Source organism: Halichoeres trimaculatus, unplaced genomic scaffold (assembly GCF_033239565.1).
Source record: "Halichoeres trimaculatus isolate MK-OKI-2021-1 unplaced genomic scaffold, fHalTri1.1 fHalTri1_scaffold_12, whole genome shotgun sequence".
Lineage (NCBI taxonomy): Eukaryota > Metazoa > Chordata > Actinopteri > Labriformes > Labridae > Halichoeres > Halichoeres trimaculatus.
This window is the reverse complement of record NW_027437190.1, coordinates 28086457-28104703: the sequence shown is the minus strand read 5'-3', so window position 1 is coordinate 28104703 and position 18247 is coordinate 28086457. Positions and strand designations below refer to the sequence as shown.

The 18247-nt window shown below is 37.8% G+C and overlaps 2 protein-coding genes across 2 annotated transcripts; one reads left to right on the top strand and one right to left on the bottom strand.

The window, feature by feature from the left end:
• On the bottom strand, positions 1–8024 carry LOC141801115 (serine/threonine-protein kinase Nek8). Its single transcript, XM_074684022.1, has 7 exons — positions 7964–8024; positions 7611–7717; positions 7283–7360; positions 4719–4864; positions 2719–2857; positions 2367–2474; positions 1–1245 (listed from the first exon to the last, which is right to left on the bottom strand). Exons 4-7 carry the CDS (start codon positions 4862–4864, stop codon positions 253–255), a joined length of 1386 nt encoding a protein of 461 aa, XP_074540123.1. The 5' UTR covers positions 7283–7360; positions 7611–7717; positions 7964–8024; the 3' UTR covers positions 1–252.
• A 3535-nt stretch (positions 8025–11559) lies between these two features.
• On the top strand, positions 11560–17047 carry LOC141801226 (uncharacterized). Its single transcript, XM_074684201.1, has 8 exons — positions 11560–11639; positions 11913–11943; positions 12163–12605; positions 13393–13446; positions 13597–13620; positions 13715–13978; positions 16809–16862; positions 16980–17047. Exons 1-8 carry the CDS (start codon positions 11597–11599, stop codon positions 17045–17047), a joined length of 981 nt encoding a protein of 326 aa, XP_074540302.1. The 5' UTR covers positions 11560–11596.
• The last annotated feature ends 1200 nt before the right edge of the window (positions 17048–18247 follow it).

Genomic DNA, 18247 nt, shown 5'->3' with positions numbered 1-18247 from the left:
TAAATCCGTAACACAACTGAAACTGTTACCAGGTGTCTCCTCAAAGTGTCAAACTGGGAGCTTGAATTCCAAAATTTTAACAGGTTTTCATCCTGTATATATTTCTATCACTTTACTCATCAGCTAAGCCAGTGTTTATTTTACATGCAATTCCTTCACAGTCACCAAAAGTTTGATAACTCTAAGCTTAACATCCAGCCGACACTTGACACCCTCGCTCGAGGAGGTAAAGTCATTCCAAGTTCTTTATCTCTACGTACTGTTGTACCTAACGTCATTGAATTTGACAATTTTCCCATCACGAGTCACCACCTCCTTCTGCTCCCATGTTCCCACCTCTCCATCTTTCTCCTCAAAGCGCCGCACCACCACCCTGCCTGTAGTGGGCAGGTTGCAGGGCAGGTCCTTGGCAGCTTCTCGGTACAGCTGCATTTTCATGAAGTCCGTGGTGATGTCGGCACTGCCTTTACGGACCACAGCCTGATTTCTGTTCTCGTCCTCTTTCCTCTGAGGTAAAGGGGAGAGATGTGGCGAGGCTTGAGGGCGCAGAATCTTTATATCTGGTCTAGCTGTGCGTTCCCATTTCAGTGGCGATGGAGACGGGCCCCTGTTCATTGGTGAGTGGTCCCTGATTAATGGCGAGGGTGCTCTGTTGTTGGGGGATTGATCCCTACGAAAAGGTGATGCCGCTCTGTTATTGGGAGACTGACCCCTCGGGAAAGGTGACAGCCCTCTGTTATTGGGGGACTGAGCCCTCCTTAAAGGAGACAGACCTCTGGTCATTGGTGACTGATCTCTGTTTAATGATGAAGGTGACTGATTTCTGGCATTGATGTTGGGTGAAGCAGGCTTCAGGTGATCCTTTACATTGGGAGTATTTATGACGATCCCTGCACCTGCAGCTCTTCTTATGTCACTCAAGACCCCGCCCATAGAGGCCCTCAGAGAAGGGTCAGGCTCCACCATCCTGCACACAGCACGGCAGTACGGCTGATCATGGAGAGTCTCCTTGATTTTTTCTGGACAGACGCTGGGTGTGTAGAGGCGAATCCTTGCACAGAGCTCTGCGATGATCTTCCCCATGGCCCACACGTCAGACCGCTGGTCCCTCTGGCTGCCTCTCTGCAGCACCTCTGGGGCTGAGTACGCCTCGTTCCCCATGTCAACAGCAGAGTTCAGGCCATGACGGAAGAACTTGGCCAGACCCAGATCAATGATGACAGCTCTGTTTGTGTCATGCTCCACCTGGTGGACAACATGTTTTTTAGTTGTACACACGCTTACGAAGTGTTTCACAGCTTTTACTGAGTGGGTGTAGAGCACTGAGTCTAAACAAAATGGTCAGACTGATTCAGCTTTAGCAGGTCAGTATGAAATGATCATTTAGACTCCCTATGAAAATTGTGGTTTATGGATTTTGGCGCCCTCTAAAGACAAAGTAGTATGTCCTCTCTAAGCTTCTATTGTGCCTCTTACAAGAATGTATGCTTTCTTTTTACAGTTATATATGTCACTAATTGATAATCTCCATCAGAGCAAATATTAAAAAGAAAAACATTTTTCTTCATGTGCTGTCAATCTGACCCCAAGGATTTATAGCATCAAAAATCAGTTTGTTACCAGCTAAAAATCGCTCACTGGATCATTAACTGTCATTGCAGTCTACAGCAGATTCAGTTTAACAACTTTACACACTTTGCAGTTTATCAACCAACAAAAAAGTATCAAAAAATTCGGAATTTCACCTATAGGTGATGCTTTAGAAAAAGTCAAAACCGAAGGAGACCTTAATCTGCATTTAAACTATGGTAACCTTCTCTGTAAGTATTTAATTGATTATAAATATATTAAGTTTCAGCAAACCTTCCAAGCATTTGTCTTCATAATCTGAGGACTTTTTTAAATGTTAAAAATATTATATTGTTTATTGTTATTATATTGTTATTATTATAACAATAGCATTATTATTATTATTATTATTATTATTATTATTTATTTATTTATTTATTTCTTATCATTAATACCATTAATTATTTTGATATTATAAATATTATTTATATAATATTTTTATACTTACTATTATTATTATTGTTATTATATTGTTTATTGTTTATAATTTATAGTATAGTGTTTATTTCTATAGAAAAAAAAGCTAAATTCTATTCTATTCTAATTGATATATATAATCTGAGGACTTTTCCAATTTGATTGTTGTGGTTTGTGGTTTGCACAGGTATCATATTAAATACACTAAACAAAAGCTAATTGAGAAAATATTCTATAACAAATAGACTTAAACATACAATCATATAACCATCAAAATCTTATATAATTTCATGTTATTAAATAAGCTCAGCTTCGCTCACCATGATGTTCTCAGGCTTGAGGTCTTGATGGACGATATCTCTTGAGTGGAGGTGAAACAGACCTTCACACATGCCGATAATGATCGTGCCTTTAATCGATGGAGTCAACTGTAGAATCAAACATTTTAGAACAAGTTTAGCTTGACAGGATAACATTTTACTCACATGTTGAATCACACATTGTATCACATTGTTGCCTTAATTAGGCTGCACCGCCTTGTTTGGAGTTAATAAGGTGAGCGTGAACTAAATCTTTTGACAGGAGCATCGTGTGTCATCACTGAGTATGATGACCTGGCTCATGCCATCAGAGGTTTATCATATCTTAAAAAAATAGAAGTGGGATCTGTACCTGTATTTTAGACTTTGCTGCTTTGAAGATGGTGGTCTCTAAGTCTTCTCCAAAGATGAACTCAAGAGGAATAATCCATTTTCCTTCCTTGAGAGTGATGTTGCCCAGGAGTTTCACAATGTTGGGATGATTTGCTTTGCTGCGGGTGGTAAAAGTCAGAGAGAGGAGAAAAATAACACATCAGAATAGATTCAGACTATATAATAACTGACTGGAAAAAACTGTTTGTGGTGAAGCAAATGGATCAGGTGTAATGTAGAACAATGCCATGTTATTGTATGTTTGTACACATATACGTAGTACCCTGTTTTGTTATTTGGTATTTTGCTATTTCATTCTGGTGTGGTGGCAGCTATGCATGGACTCCATTGTGGGGGTATAGTTTATCATTGTATCACATATGTGTTGTGTCACATCAAATTGAATTGTTTTGTATTATATCTAGTAACTTCTACTAACTTGATATCCAATCATTTTTACCAAATTGAACTGTCTTGTCTCATTTGCAGCTTCTGTATCTCTAGGATTTCCGTAGTGTCTCTCCAAGTTGGGTTAGCTTAGACTGCATAGTAAAAGGACGTCTCCGTGACGTCACACATTTGTTTCTAATGAAGCTTTATGCCTCCGGCTAATAGCTACAGGGTGCTCGCCTGTCGGTCAGGTAAGCTGTGCCTCTGGTTTGACCATCTCGTGATCTTTGATATCTTCCTATCTACTGAGTTAGAAAAAGGAAATCACCCTGCAGTGCGTGTTGTTCGAAACATTAGCTATTCTGACTTGTGTCATATTTAGTAACAGGCTCTGAATGTTTATTCCTGCTCTAAAATTGTCATCTTTTGGATTGATGTGTAATACAGTTTCTGGTACTTCGGAGCCAGCTTTAAGTGAAAACTTAACATATGTCGTTTTTAGCACTTCCGCATCGTCTTATTTCCCGCGGCCAGAAGTAGCTGCGTCGTAGCAATGCTTTAGGTGGCGAAGTCACGTAAGAAACCGAGGTGCTGTTTTCACTATTTACCTGGAAAGTAAGTCCTTCAGATCTTTGATTTTTCGATAAATATTGTTAGGAGTTTATGTAAAATCAATTCGTTACTGTTTAGCGTCGTTTCTGGTGGTTTAACATGAGGTAAGTCGACGTTTGTCTGTTACGTTTGTCCGTTACGTTTAAGGCGCGGTTTCTATGGCACCTACGAGCTGTCCATGTCACGTGACCAACGCCCAGCTTCAGAGATTTGAAAATGTAAAATCTCTTATTGCATTTTCAGGAGAAAAAGTACAGAAACTAGTGACCGAAAGGCAAAATATTTAGTGTATTGTCTTCTGCTGAAATGAATCTTTGTTGTTTTCTTTTCCTGGTTGTTAACTCACCGCATGGGGATTTTCACATCGTCCACCAGGTGTCACTGTCTTACCGGACAATTTCCCATTACATATGTTATTGTCCGTTGTAATTCGAATGTTTACCAACTAAAATAACAAAATGTATAATTTATTGGTACATTATGTTAAATTATTTGCCCTCTAGTGTCATTTAAATGCATACTTATGTATTATCTGGGCAAATCAGCTCCATGCTGTGTAGAAACACTGAGAAAGCTGAAGTGCAGAGTCCAAAGACCAGAAGGCAATTTATATGTTTTATTGTCTTCCGAAGAATTAACAAATGTTGGGGGAACTGTCCTTGAGTCAGCTCCATCTATGTCCTAATCACACCCATAACACTGTCATAAAAATAATGAAGAAGGGCTGAGAGGAGGAACAGTTTCTTACTTTTTGGAGATGCTATTAAGATAAGATAAAACTTTATTGATCCCCAGGGGAGAAATTATTTTGTTGCAGCATACAACAAGTGAGAAGTAATACACTTAGAGAGACGTAAATACATCAAGAGACAAGTAAGAGCAGTACACTGAAGTTTAAAACACAAAATATGAAAAGCAATTGTTTCACCAAGCAAGAAAAAAAGAAAAGAAAAGTAGCTTATTGTTCTTTAAACTCACTTGTACACCTCACACTCCCTTTCCAGGTCCTTCCTGTCGATGAGCTGCTGGGGAACCTTCTTTATAGCAGCCCAGGTGTCGTTGTACTTTTGCTTGTACACTTTTCCAAAGCAGCCCTGTGCTAGAGTGCTGGTTGAATACGCCATCTAGTGGAGAAAAGAAAGAAGGGGTCATTTTCAGTGAGCATGCTGGGGCTTAAAGTACTTCAGTCATCAAAGAGGTGAAGCCAACAGCAGAAAATCACATGTCCAAAAGATAAAGATCAGAATGTTTGCATTTGCAGGAGATTTTTATCCCACACACTGATGCTTTGATTCAAAACTTGTCCAGTCGGTATGTGATTCATAGTCATTTTTTTCTTTTGTTTCCTCACAGATGGTCCTATTTTGTAAGTGGGAATTTTCCTGTTTGTCAGCCTTCATGAAAGTATTTGTGCAGGTGATTTCCAAGTGACTCATTAACTACACTCAGGTAATTAAAGAGAAGTGAGTCATATTAACAGGAACTCCACTTCAATCAAAGTTTGATTTACAGCTTGGAGATTAGAGTACAACAAAAGTCAACATAAACATGTGACACCTTCCACAGAAACTGCGAAGATTTATAGAGGCACTTAATTACTCTTAATCAAAGTAGCTCCTAAAGTTTACACATTGCTGGGAGTTTGGGGCCTTGCTCAAGGGCATCTCAGCAGAGCCCAGAGGGGTCAGTTCCTGAGTAGTGTCAGCGTGCTTTAGTGAGCAAGACAACTGCACTGCTGACGTGTCCTTGCAAGGAATCACAGAATTACTGCTCGGGGCGCTGGTTCACGTGCAGCGCTCTCATTCTGACACCTCAGCGCTTGTAGACCGGAGCCTGTCTGTGCATGTGTGTAAGTGTGAGTGTACAAACCTAGTATTCCCTTTGGGATTAATGAAAAAAAAGTCAATCTAAGAAACTTTTTCTTCTACTTCTTTTCATGCCTTCTTACATTTCCTGATGAAACTGACAAACAGGTGAAGGCCTAACACTAACCAGTTCCAACAAAAAACCCTCTGACAGGTAAACAGATCTATGTAAATAAATAACAGATTTGTTTGTTGACAAATGCTTTTTTTACTCCTGGATTTGCAGCCTCTTCCTGAAGCCCCAGCCTTTCTTGAGTGTTATCAATAAGTGAAAGCTTTACAGTGTGTGTTTATTTGATAGACATGGTAATTTGTTATTGTCTGCGGTAGGCTTGATCTCTCTGTGTAAAGAGATAAAGATTTTGGAACCTTGATAGCAAAATAACGGTTAAATCCTCCTCTTTTTCTCTTCGGTATTGCTGACATATAATTTTTTGTATCTAAATTCTGCTATTATAATGTTTTGCTTGCTTGACTGAGAAATACTTCAAAATCAGACTAAAATTATTCATTTTTATTTATTGAACCCTAATTAACCAAGAGAAAAAAACAAACTGAGATTTATGATATTTCCTTGGCCAAGATAGGCAGTCCACATTTTTTTCTGGCAGACAAAATGTGACTGTACATACAGGCCTAGTGCAAAATAAATGTCAACAAATCATCCAGTCACATGGCCTGACAGAATAAAAACAGGAAAATGCAAATTAAGCATCTGATAAAACAGTTTTAGTGGGTGTAGCTGTATTCTGCACTTTCATTGGAATTCCTAACAGGAGTAATGAATCTGAAAGCAAAATTCTTTTTAAACCTGTTAAGGATCGGTTGGGCCAGTTTTGTTGTTTCATCTTTTGTTTACAGGAATTTCACAAACAACACACAAGGTCTTAACTTGAGTCAACTTAAAGTGTTTTTTGTGTTTTATCACTACTATTTTTGAAAAAGCTGATCCACGGTTTATTTATTTTGATGTTATACTTTTTCTCCATCCCTCTAAATCATTTGCAAAGTGAATTCTGACTCCTCCACATTGTTATAAACCACAGAGCCGCTGTGCTGGATTGTTTATACACCCATCTTTCATCCAGCTTCTTCTCAGTATGAATAATCCTTTTAGCAGCCAGCCTGACAGACAGAACAAACAGATTCAGATGAACCCAGTATTCACATAAAGGGAGTGTCACCTCTGCTGAGTAAGACTAATGATTCAGTGTAAAACAAAATGACACAGCTTGATCATATCACTGAGCTGTTATTTAGTTTCATCTGTGAGAATCCTCTTTAAATCACATATCAGAGATGCAGCGTGGGCGAAAAGCCTGGAACCAGGATATCCGGAATCCTGAAGTCACCTCAAAAACACTCTCATGAAGAAATGTAAAGCTGCTCACCTTAGTGACTGGATAAATGAACTGTAACCAAGCCTGTTGTGTCAATACCAGTCCCCATGTGCTGATATAAACCAGCGTGTTTTTGTTTAAAGATATTTGTCAGTAGATATCCTGCTGTCAGCGTTCTGCAGCCTGTTTTACTCACTCAGAGGTGCTGTGTGTTGTATAACACAGGGATTGAAAAGCTGACTAACTGGTAAATCCACAAGAGGAGAGAGTTTTTCTTTGCTTTGGCTTGAGCACAAGCTTTACAGCTCCTATTGAGAACACATAAAATAATACTTACATCTGTGTGTAATTGAGCTGCTACAGCAAACAGCCTGTCACTTCACAGTCGTTAATATTCACAAAGGACAGGCTTTAGCTGTAAAAAATAAAATACAAAAGCTTTGAACCAGGGAAAAAAATACCTCTGTTGAAAAAAGTTTCTTGTATTAAAAAGATACATTCCCAAAGTGCTGTAATCTAGCTGAACCAGAGTCTAAATCATGTGAGACAAGCTTTTAGAAAGGATAGAAAACATATGAAATAATGAATGTAAGTGATTAAGAGCTTTTAAAAACAATCAGGGAAACTTTATCAAATGTTCTCCAGGATTAATTTAAGGTGCCTACCTTTCTGCTGTAGAGGGAAAGCTGCTTCGTCAGGTCTGGACATGAGTTTACATAGCTGTTCCTCTTTATACCTCTTCCACGCCCCCTTTCCTATCTGATCCTTGGCCCTGAGGAAAACAGGCGCACATGAATGAGAGGAAGTCAGGAGTGAACCACTGAAAACAGAGGCTGCTGTTGTGGTGTGTGGCTGAGGATGTACTGAGTTGGTCAAGAAGAGGAGGGAGTCATAATCTGGCGGTGACCATGTGGAGCGACACCTATGATGCAATCTGAAATACAGCAATAAATACCTCTGACTGTAAGTTTCAGGCAAATTTATCATCATTTCCAAGTGGAAGTACTTTTGTTCTTACTTTTGTTTCTTTATGAGCAGAAATAACACAGCCGTTAGAGGTTATTGGGAATTTCTTGGCCCTCTCTTCTTCTTCTTGGACAGTTTCTTTTCAGTTGCTGAAAGGAAAATGGAGGGTTTGGCACTGCTGAGCAGGGAAGACCAGATTTGTTGGACATGAGTTGTAGGTGAGTCCCACTGTAGTCATTAATGATGATGCATGTGCTGAAGAATATGAATAGGATCACATTGTACATCACATTTATTGGAACAGACATTACTAGACACATTTCTATGAATTTGCATTTTTGCACTGGTGGAGTGTGAGCAGGCTGGAAGTAGAGCTTCAAGTGCAAAAAAGAGGAAACAGGAGCAAGAGACAAAAAATAGAGTTGGCAAGTTATAGGAAAGTGCATCTAAACTCAAACAAGTTGTTCATTAGCATGCACGCACACGCACAAACACAGAACAAGAAAACAAACAAATTAATAAATATAAATGTGCTAAAAGTGTTGAAAAAGGACTCAGTTGTAAGTCACCTCACTGTTTTTGTTATCTCCTCAAAATTTTGGTTAGGAATAACTGATGCAACTGTTTCCAGGAGGCTGGTGGGATCTGGTGTTGTCCCGTTCAAAGACATTGTCGCACAGGAAAGGGCCCTTAGTCACAAAGTGTTGATTCTTTGAGATGTCTTTGGCTGTTTCTTGCAAAGTTTTCAAGGGTAAACAATCAAAAATCACCTGACTGAAGTGATAATCAACATGGGAACAAACAAAATGTTCCTCACAGAACTTCAAATCATTTATTTTATTTGTCATTTTATTTGACTGCATGAGTCAAGCTTGTTGCTCCAACATTTGTTGTAATACCAACAAAACACACTAGGTGTTGCAGTAGCTCTTCAGTAACAAGTGCTAAACAGGTACAGGAGGCTAATAAGAATAAACGGATGGTCAGACATTAAATATTTTGAAAGTGTGACTGAAAATCTTGGATTTTAACTACAGAGACTTCCCACCATATTATTTTCAACAATGCTGAAACTTTTTTCAAACAATAAACCAAGATGCTCCTCCCACTTGGCTTTAAAACAGAATTTAGTATATTTTCTGCCTATACATAGCTTTGGATGCAATTAAAATTCAATAATTTGTTGTCTTAAGTGAGATTGGTGGTGGAGAACAAAGAAGAAGTCTCAAAGAAACTTGTACTAACATCCTTTGGACTCCCCCTGACTCATCTTCTTCCCCGCCCGCATCCAGCCACCACTTCCTCTGCTTTGGCTTCATCCTTGCTCAGTGTAATCTTTAAATATCTTGAAATAAGACACGTTTATGGACCAGTTAAGTCAATGTGGCTCGAACTGAGTCTAATAATACACCTTTTACTAAAATTAAGACATAAACACTTGACTACTTCCATGACAGTGGCAGACTGTGGGTTGCATCAAGCTGAGGCCGTGCCATAACATCTACACCAGGGGTCTGCAACCTTCACTTTCAAAAGAGCCATTTTGCCTCAGCTCACCTAGATGAAAGTTATTCAAGGGCCACAAAATGTAGTTTATATTCACAATAAAGACAAAAAAGTGTATAAAAAAGGTGTATAAAATTCTGAACAAAGTAAAATCTAGTGAATAAATATCAAAACAAGATTTGAAAAAAGGAGAAAAAAAGGAAATTAAAAAATGTGCAAATATTTGAGATTAAAAAAAAATTGCTGAACCTCAACAATGCAATTTCAATTTTTTTGTTTTTTTTTCCAGATTTTTTTTAGGATTTTCGAAAATAAAAAAAAGGAATTTAAATAAAAAAGTCAAAAATTGGCAAACTCTCCCGAAAATTTGAAATTCTTTACTAAATTTAAAATATTGTTAAAAAATTGAAATAAAAAAAATCCCAAAATTTCAGAAAAAAAATGCAAAAAATTAAAGCTTTATTGCAAGAGGGGATACATATAATACAGCAAAGTGTTAAACTGTGAATTCATTTAGCATCTGTGCCATTATCATTAAGACCCTCTGCAAGAAAAAAAAATTCTCTGTATCAATAATATTTTTTAAAGCTTCAAGGAGCCACTGCAAAGGAGTCAAAGAGTTGCAAGTTGAAAACTCTTAAACTACACTAATGTGTCTGTCTGAATGTTTCTTGAAGGCTGAAATAAAAGAAAGCAAAAGAAAAGCAAAAATATCATGTGAACATCGCACAGGCATAGGGGTGCACCGATCGCAATTTTCTGGCCAATCACCGATCTTTAAAAAGCCTGATACGGATTTATAATTTTTGTTTTTCATAGCTGACTGCATATATCTTCAATGTTCCAATCTTATTTTTTTGAAATTCAGTGCACGATACCTGTGAAATAATAAAATCTTTATGTTTTAACTTAAACAACCAATAAAGAGTCCTGAGTTTTAGATCTCAGAGCAAAAAGCAACAATGGCTGGCTGTCAGACCTTCCCCGAGGTATATAAAATCAGTTTCATATGTTAGGATGGGACGATCACACTGCAAAAAACTGAAATCTTATCAAGTGTTTTTGTCTTTTTTTAAGTAAAAATTGTCGATATGAGCCACTTTAAACTTATCAATCCGGAAAAATGTCTTATTTCAAGTTATCAGAGTACAGAAATGAGGTTTGAATCGCTTGTAACCAGTAAAAAAATCTGCCAATGGAACAAGAAAAAAATGCTTGAAAATTTCCTTGAGACTAGAACAATGTCTTAATACAAGTAACTTTTCTCTTGTTCCATTGGCAGATTTTTTTACTGGTTACGAGCAATTCAGACCTCATTTTTGTCCTTAAACAACTTTAAACAAGACATTTTTCTGGATTGGTCATGTGAATTTGGCTCATATTGAGTCTAAAAAGGAATTTTCTACTGAAAATAAGACAAAAACACTTGATAAGATTTCAGTTTTTGCAGTGCACCGATCCCTTATCACCGATCGATCGGTGCATGTCTACACAGGGATTAAAAATCAGGATTGAAAAAAAAAAACAGACCATGTGTTTAAGATAAAACAATTACCAGATTAGGTGGAACTAAATAGTTCCACAACAAGACACACACTATACAACTTGACACTTTTAAATATTGCTACAGTCTCGGCTTTATGCTGACAGAGATTAAAGATTATCTGACAGTGAGACAGAGCTTGGTGTTGCTAAATGATGTGACACACTACATCGTAATACTACAGTTCCTCCAAACAGTAAAGCTAATTTCTCTTAGGCTGTTAGTTTCCTGTCTGTCACCACAGTTTGTTTCACAAGTGAAAAAACTTGTGTCTCCTTCTGATTTTCTGAGCTTAACTGCATTTCCCGTAGAGAGTGTAAGAAGTTCACTTGACTGGAATAGGTTTGCTACTGTTGGCTTCCAAAGAAAAACCACAACATGAGAGAAGATGTGTTAGATCAGTTCATGGGTGAAATTCATTCACTGAAACTTGCTGAAATTACCAAATACAAAAGTAACAAAATAACTGTTAGACCAGTTTTGTTCAAAGCCTGGGAAAACTGTGACACCCGGAATCCACAGACCTCTTTCTCTTTTACTTCCGGGTGAAACATGACGTTTTTCCGTTTCCTTTCTTGCTTAGTAGCCAGCATCATAGCGACTTCCCTTGTCTGCTCTTGCTTAACTTGGACAAATATGACTCTCCCAGTGGATTCTTTTTTGCATTTGCAGCCTAAGAGTGAGTTTCTTTATGAGTGTTTCATAAATCTATGGTATAAGACAAGCAGCAGCGATAGAGGTGATTTACATGACTCATTCATTTACTGGCAGCAACACGTGCTCTGCCGCGTAGGGGTGGTTGTTTTGAGAGACTGAAACTTGCATAGGTTGTGGGGAAGGTTATGTGTGTGTTGTTGTTTTATCAGGAGAGATTCAGAACGCTTCCTGATGATCACATCAGACCGTGCTTATGAGTACTTGTAATTTTACTTTGTCTGTTTTACACTTGAAGGTGGCCAGGGGCAGCACAGCCAAGAGAGTGGGTAAGTTGTTACTGTCCCTGTTATCCATGCAGCTTTTTTAATATGATTAATCTGAAAGACGTGGCTGGAGTGGTCTAACCTCCATATCAACCTTTTGGTGTATTGAGATGCTATTTTAAAGATGTAATAAATTGTGACTTTTCCCCAGTTTATTCCTCTGCATGTGTGCCACTTCTACTGTAAATGAAAAGAAGAAAATTTAGTTTTTATTTGTTGCAGTGAGACTGGCTTCTCCTCCACTTTGGAGCACACAATCAGTGTGGACTACTACGAGAGTGCTCTGCCTGTATCAGGAAAAGGCAGCAGTGTGAAAGTGATCCCTAGCGACGAAGCAGAAGTCTTTGAGCACCCTAAGGATCTTGGACAGCTCTTCTCAAAACCAAAGTCTGCTGAGGACAAGTCCACCGCCATCGCCATCACCACCACAGCACAAGCAACAACATCCGCTTTGGAAGCAAAGAACCCGGATAAGGAAACGGTGAAAGCTTCACCCGGAACAACAGCCATCATCCATGAGCTAAAGCAGGGAGTTGGTGGAAACTGCGGCGTCATGGGCAAGAAAATGAAACCTCAATCTTCACCACTGCGTCCCCTAAAACGAAGAAACATGAACCGAAAGAGGAAAAGACCTGCTGCTGCTCGGAGGATCAAAATCCCAAAATGTAGGTTTGATTCATTCTATACACAACACTGATTGGAGAATAAACACATGGTGCAAACCATATGGACTAGAACAGATATCAACAGTGAAGTTAGTTATTATCATCATCAACATGAGAGATGTCTGCTAATTAACTATTTTCACAGCTGAAGTTTCAAAATAAAAAAGAATAAACTAGAAAAGCACTTAGAGAGCGCAACGCTTTAGTCCTACTTTAATGTTATACTCCCTTTCAGCAGACTGTCTGCGACAATTTGGTGTTTGTTGCAGGTTTGTACGATAACTTGTTACCTGACGGTGTTGAAAATTATGATGACCCACTACATATTGTATATTCTGGATGTTAGAATCCAGAGTATTGGCAGGATCTGGATTGTACTTTTACATCTGTCAGAAATTATGGTGACCTTGTCTTGTATTGTTTTGCAAAGTAATCCGACCATTTATCGTGGAGTTATATACACGTATGGCCCTGTCTCACAATGATAAAGAATCCTTCGAAAAACTCCTGAATCCAGACGGTGATCCAGATCATCTCCTCTCCAAGTCCAGTGCGATTTTAATATTTTGTTGATTTTGCACACTCCCTTTGTTTCCTCTCCTCTCAAGCTTGTTATTTCTCTGTGTGGTACTGAAAGCTCACACCTTTCTATGGACATTTAAGTTGCAGATATCGATGTTAAGAGGAACATTGAGCATGAGTTTAAAACTTTAAAGGATTCCTTGGCATGGCATCCCTTCATCTGAGAAAGAAATCTACATTTTAATGATTTCGTCTGTATTTCCAGGGTTCAAACTTATATGCATGGCATCACTTGTTCGGGTCTCTCATGGATTTCCTGGTATGTAATTTTAAATAGTTTAATGTACAATGTTTTCCTCTATTTTGGTCCATATTTGGTTAAGTGCCCTAAAGCAAGCTTAAAACGGCTTAAGTACTGAATTTTAAACATTGTTTGACTAAAATGATCTGCCCTGTGCTTGACCTACAGAAAACCGGATCAAACCAGGAGCAGGTTATCCTCTCTCATTTTTAGATAATTCATCCACATTTAGGCCTGAAAGCACTGTTGCTGTTTACATTTAGTAATCATGATGTTTCTTTCTCAGATTCGAACGGACTTATGTGTTTTACCTGCACTGACCTGGAGGAGAAATGCCGCAACTTGGTCTCCATATACGACAAAACAAATTCCCTTCTGTACAGCAAGGATCCTAACGAACCATTCCCAGCATGCTCTGATCCCATCAAACCCACTGGCAATAATAGTTGCGCCGTATGCAATGACACTTCCAACCAACCAATCCGCATCTACTGCCCAGAAGGACACCTGGAGGTGGAAGGTGGTGGACACACTCTCAACATAACTGGCTGTAAGTATTATGTGAATGTTTTCAACATGATTTCCTGATGTCCTTGAACATGACCTAGTCGGGAGGTGTCTGGAAACTGGGTTAAATTGAGCTGAATGGAGAATATCTTCCAAACAATAGGACTACATTGAAATGATGAGTGGACAGCAGAGTCAACAATTTCATATTTAATTTCACAACAGCTCATTGGAAACATTTCTAAAGCACAGTTATGAGGTCCAGGGCTCGCCTGTTCAAGTCTTATTATCTACACCAAAGTAAAAAAGTGAGCTATACCTTCACAATGTTATCACAGTAAGCCTGTTTTAGAGACATGTTGATTCAGCTGCCTTGTATCCTAAATTAAGACAATTGTGACAGATATTCCTTTCTGTATTATAAATTTTGTTGAGCTTTATAACTTTATCAGGGAAATTGAGATTATACATACATGCATGTCACTATCAGTGAACCAGAAACAATTTTTCACTGCTTGGTCATGTTTGAGATTTTTTACTTGGATGGACCAAAAGTGGATTGACTTTTAAAAACTCAGTGTTGTAAAATTTCCTTAAGATTTAGCATATGAAGTTCATGGGAGTAGGACAGGCATGAACACCTTGCAACTACTACTTGTAATAAAAATAAATTCTATCTATAACACACACTACTTTAAATGATGTAACTAAAATGCTAAACGCATTAGGGTAGGTAGTATTAAGAAATTCTCTTTCATAGACAAAGATTTTAAATTGTTTGTAGAAAGCACTTGACCTTGTAACTCATCTTCCTCAGAGCTAGACTGGCCCTTCCCTGGGTCCACTGTCTCTTCCCAAGAATCAAGGCACAAGACAGTGCTAATCTTGTACATGGTAACTTAACGCAACTAAATGCATTTCCTCAAGTTCTGTACTTTTGTTTGATTTGGAAAAAAGTGAATACATAATTTAGTCCACTTTGTCCTAGATTTGAAATCTTTTATGGTCAATTGACAGCTTATTTGTCCCACAGTGGGGAATTTACAGAGTAACAGTAACAAACAAGAAAGCATGAAGTGAAAAACATTACAGTAGGTAAATATCGAAAAAAATAATTTAGCAAAGAACAAATATGTAAATATCAAGCAACACATAAAACTGGAAAAAATCTATTAAAAGAGGTGATATTTAAAGTTACCACACTTTTTGGTACTATTATTTTAAAGTTTATGTATTTTTATTATACCCCCTGTCCAGTGAGTTATGTATTCAAAGAAGAGATTTTGTACAATAATGTTTATCACCAACTCATAAAGTTTGATGGGCTAGATAAAGTCCTTAAAATCCTAAAAGTCTTATATGTGTATCTCAGATCTCAGAGCAACATAGTTTTTTATTTCCAACTTGGTTGAAAATAAGAAAAAATTAGAAAAAAATTTTTTTTACGACTTCCTTCCTGAATCAAATTTTCAGATGTGTTGTAACAGGGAATAGCCCATTGAATAAGAAGGGAGGGGGAGTACCCAAAACGATCATTAAAGATTAAGCCTTTTGATGTACTTTGAAGCATGTGAAGTAATATTTAGAAAAAGAAATGCTTTCAATTGAAGAGAACTTTATAAATCAGTTTTTAAGAGATGCTTTGGGGGTCCCTGGGAATGTTAGGGCCCCAGGCAACTGCCTGTGTTTACCTAATTGTAGCTACGCCCCTGACTGCAGTGCAGCAACAGCCCCCTACGCTCTACTTACACACTAGCCCCCCTTTGCGCGTTCTTGCGAGGGGTCCACCACATTAAGGGTCTTCCTAAACCACATAGTGTGGAGGGGAAGTGGATTGTTCAGCCCTTATATAGCAAGCCTGCATCGATGCACACTTTCGATGACTCTTGCAGGAAGTGCAACGCCTAAGTGGGGGATGAAACAAGATAAGTGCCACATGTGTCCAATATGTTCCCCACACCTTTGTCAAACTGATAAAGAAAACACAAACTGCGTGGTTTAAAAAGATTACAGAAAACAAGCAAATCTTACTCTATGCTTACATTTCATGTGGTTGTGCAGCCCTGGCACCTAAAATGTGAGCACAATTGGCAGCATTAATTCATTTTTTGATTGGAAATAGGATTTAAGGACTTGAAATCACTTAAAATTATTTGAACTATAATGTAACTCCTGTCATTGTGTATTGCAATTACATTTTTTTTTTTTTTTTTTAAATCTCATTACCTCATCGTCCTGTTTTGCATAGACCACCTGGGTCTTTTGGCCCTGTGGTCCAAACACAAACAAACAGTGGAGCAGTTTAGCTCTGGGGAATTTTTTTAACAGGAACCAAAAGTTCCTGGGCCCTCTGGTTGAAACACAGCTACACGTGGTCTTCTGCCTACTGGTACTGTCCTTGAGTTGCTTAATCATGCAATAGTGTTGCTCCTATCTGCAGAAACTAGCCTAGCTTCAGTGTCAGTTTTCTGTTCTCAGTAGAGTAGTCAAGCTTACCGTGTGTAAGCAATGCATTTAGCCACATACCTCATACAACCCTTCTTAAAACATTCAACATTCCCTAAGAGTCACCAGGTATGTGCTGGTCAGACAAACTTTGCTGTCTCACTTAGCTTCTGCTAAATTAAGCAACAATCAATGTCAGCAACTGTCACACTCACTCAGACAGCTAACTAATTAGCTTTGCATGGACTTTATAGCTTTGATAAGATGGAGTTTGCCAATTCAGTCTAAAGTTACAATGACAATGACCAATGGTATGTTTTTTAGTGACTTTAATCTACATGTTTATAACTCTGACTATAATATTTCACTTTCTACACAATGCATATAGATGACTGAAACTTTTTGTCTCCCAATGACTTTGTGTTCAGGTGTCCCCCTCCGGACCTCAGGCCATGCAAATGTCGGATATATTGTAGGCTCCAGTAAGTATATCACACAAGTACTGAATGTTATCTTACTACTTTCAAATGACTGCAAATAGAGTCGAATCTGTTTTTGTTTTGTTCCACTATAATGGTAATAATGTTTTCATGTTTTAGTCTTAGCTGTGGGGTTGGGGATCCTGCTGGTGGCCCTGCTGATCTACTGTGTAAGTGTGACTTCGTAATGTCATCGATCAAAATAATTTCCAACATCACACAAACTGAAACCAGATGTAGCACAATTTTAGTCTAACAAGGTCTTATCTAATCTGATTAAAGGTTTTCAATAAAGTATGCCTCATATCAAACATATATACTTTCTTCTCTTTCAGTTTTGCTGCAGAGGGAGGTAGGTACACTCTTCTTTGATGTATTTAATTTTACAGTTAACACCATCCATGTTTCTACATTAAAAAAAAAACGATTCAGATACATTATCTTATTCGTACTAACCAAATAAGATAAACAGACCACAATCTAAAACTCTGTTGTATATTAGTTTTAAATATTATCCTAGAAACAAGGAGAGCCCAATGGTATAATGTCAATATTTTAACTTGTGATCTCCACACCAAAAACTAAACTCATTTGTCTTTTTCTTGTTGACACAGGGCTGATGAAGGTTCACGTCCCTCCTGGTTTAGCATCCCCACACTGGCTCTCAAACAACTATAAAAATGAGTTTCAGATTTTGTGGTTATCTTACGAGAAACTGTCTGGACTTCCAGTACATTTTTTATTTTAAATTCTCCGTTTTGCTTTTAGGCAGTAATTTTATCTATATAGAATTAGCTTTAGCACTGTACATGAAAACTGCTGTTTTATATTGGTAACAGACAAACTGAACATGACATCAGTTAATTTCATAAGGAAATCCAATTACATTTTATTCATTTATCAACCCCTGGTTTGGTCTCATAAGATGAATGTTACAGAACATATATTTTTCAGATCTCAAGATAAATAACTCATATTGCTGTAAATTTAGATGATTCTGATAAGAAAAATTAGGACTTAAGTGAGCTTTTTGAAAAAAAAAAAATTAAAATGTCATGATGTGTCTGATGTGCCCCTGTTATCTTTCATAGATTTCATAAAGTTGTCTTTAAATAACATGTTTTGATGTTTTTTTTATGAAAACCTCATTAAGTTAACCACAGACTTTTTAAATAATTCATAACCAGTGCAACAAAAATATATTATGAAGCTTAAGTTACACTGAAGTGCGAAAGATTCAGTCAGAGGTTAATATTGGCGGGATTGAAAGTAGTATTTAAAATAACAGGTGTAAAGGTTAGAGAAAGGCTGTAACGCAATTTAGTGTGCCTGTTCCTCATCTATATTACGGTAACTCTAACTGCTGTCTGCCAAAACAACTTTCCATC

Excerpts from the sequence above, each read along its gene's own strand:
- LOC141801115 (XM_074684022.1), bottom strand. The coding sequence starts at position 4,864 with ATGGCGTATTCAACCAGCACTCTAGCACAGGGCTGCTTTGGAAAAGTG. Across the intron at positions 2,858-4,718 it reads AGGGAGTGTGAGGTGTACAA|CAAAGCAAATCATCCCAACA; the intron begins GTGAGTTTAAAG and ends TACCACCCGCAG. Across the intron at positions 2,475-2,718 it reads CAGCAAAGTCTAAAATACAG|TTGACTCCATCGATTAAAGG; the intron begins GTACAGATCCCA and ends TTGATTCTACAG.
- LOC141801226 (XM_074684201.1), top strand. The coding sequence starts at position 11,597 with ATGACTCTCCCAGTGGATTCTTTTTTGCATTTGCAGCCTAAGA. Across the intron at positions 11,944-12,162 it reads CAGCACAGCCAAGAGAGTGG|TGAGACTGGCTTCTCCTCCA; the intron begins GTAAGTTGTTAC and ends TATTTGTTGCAG. Across the intron at positions 13,621-13,714 it reads CCGGATCAAACCAGGAGCAG|ATTCGAACGGACTTATGTGT; the intron begins GTTATCCTCTCT and ends TTTCTTTCTCAG.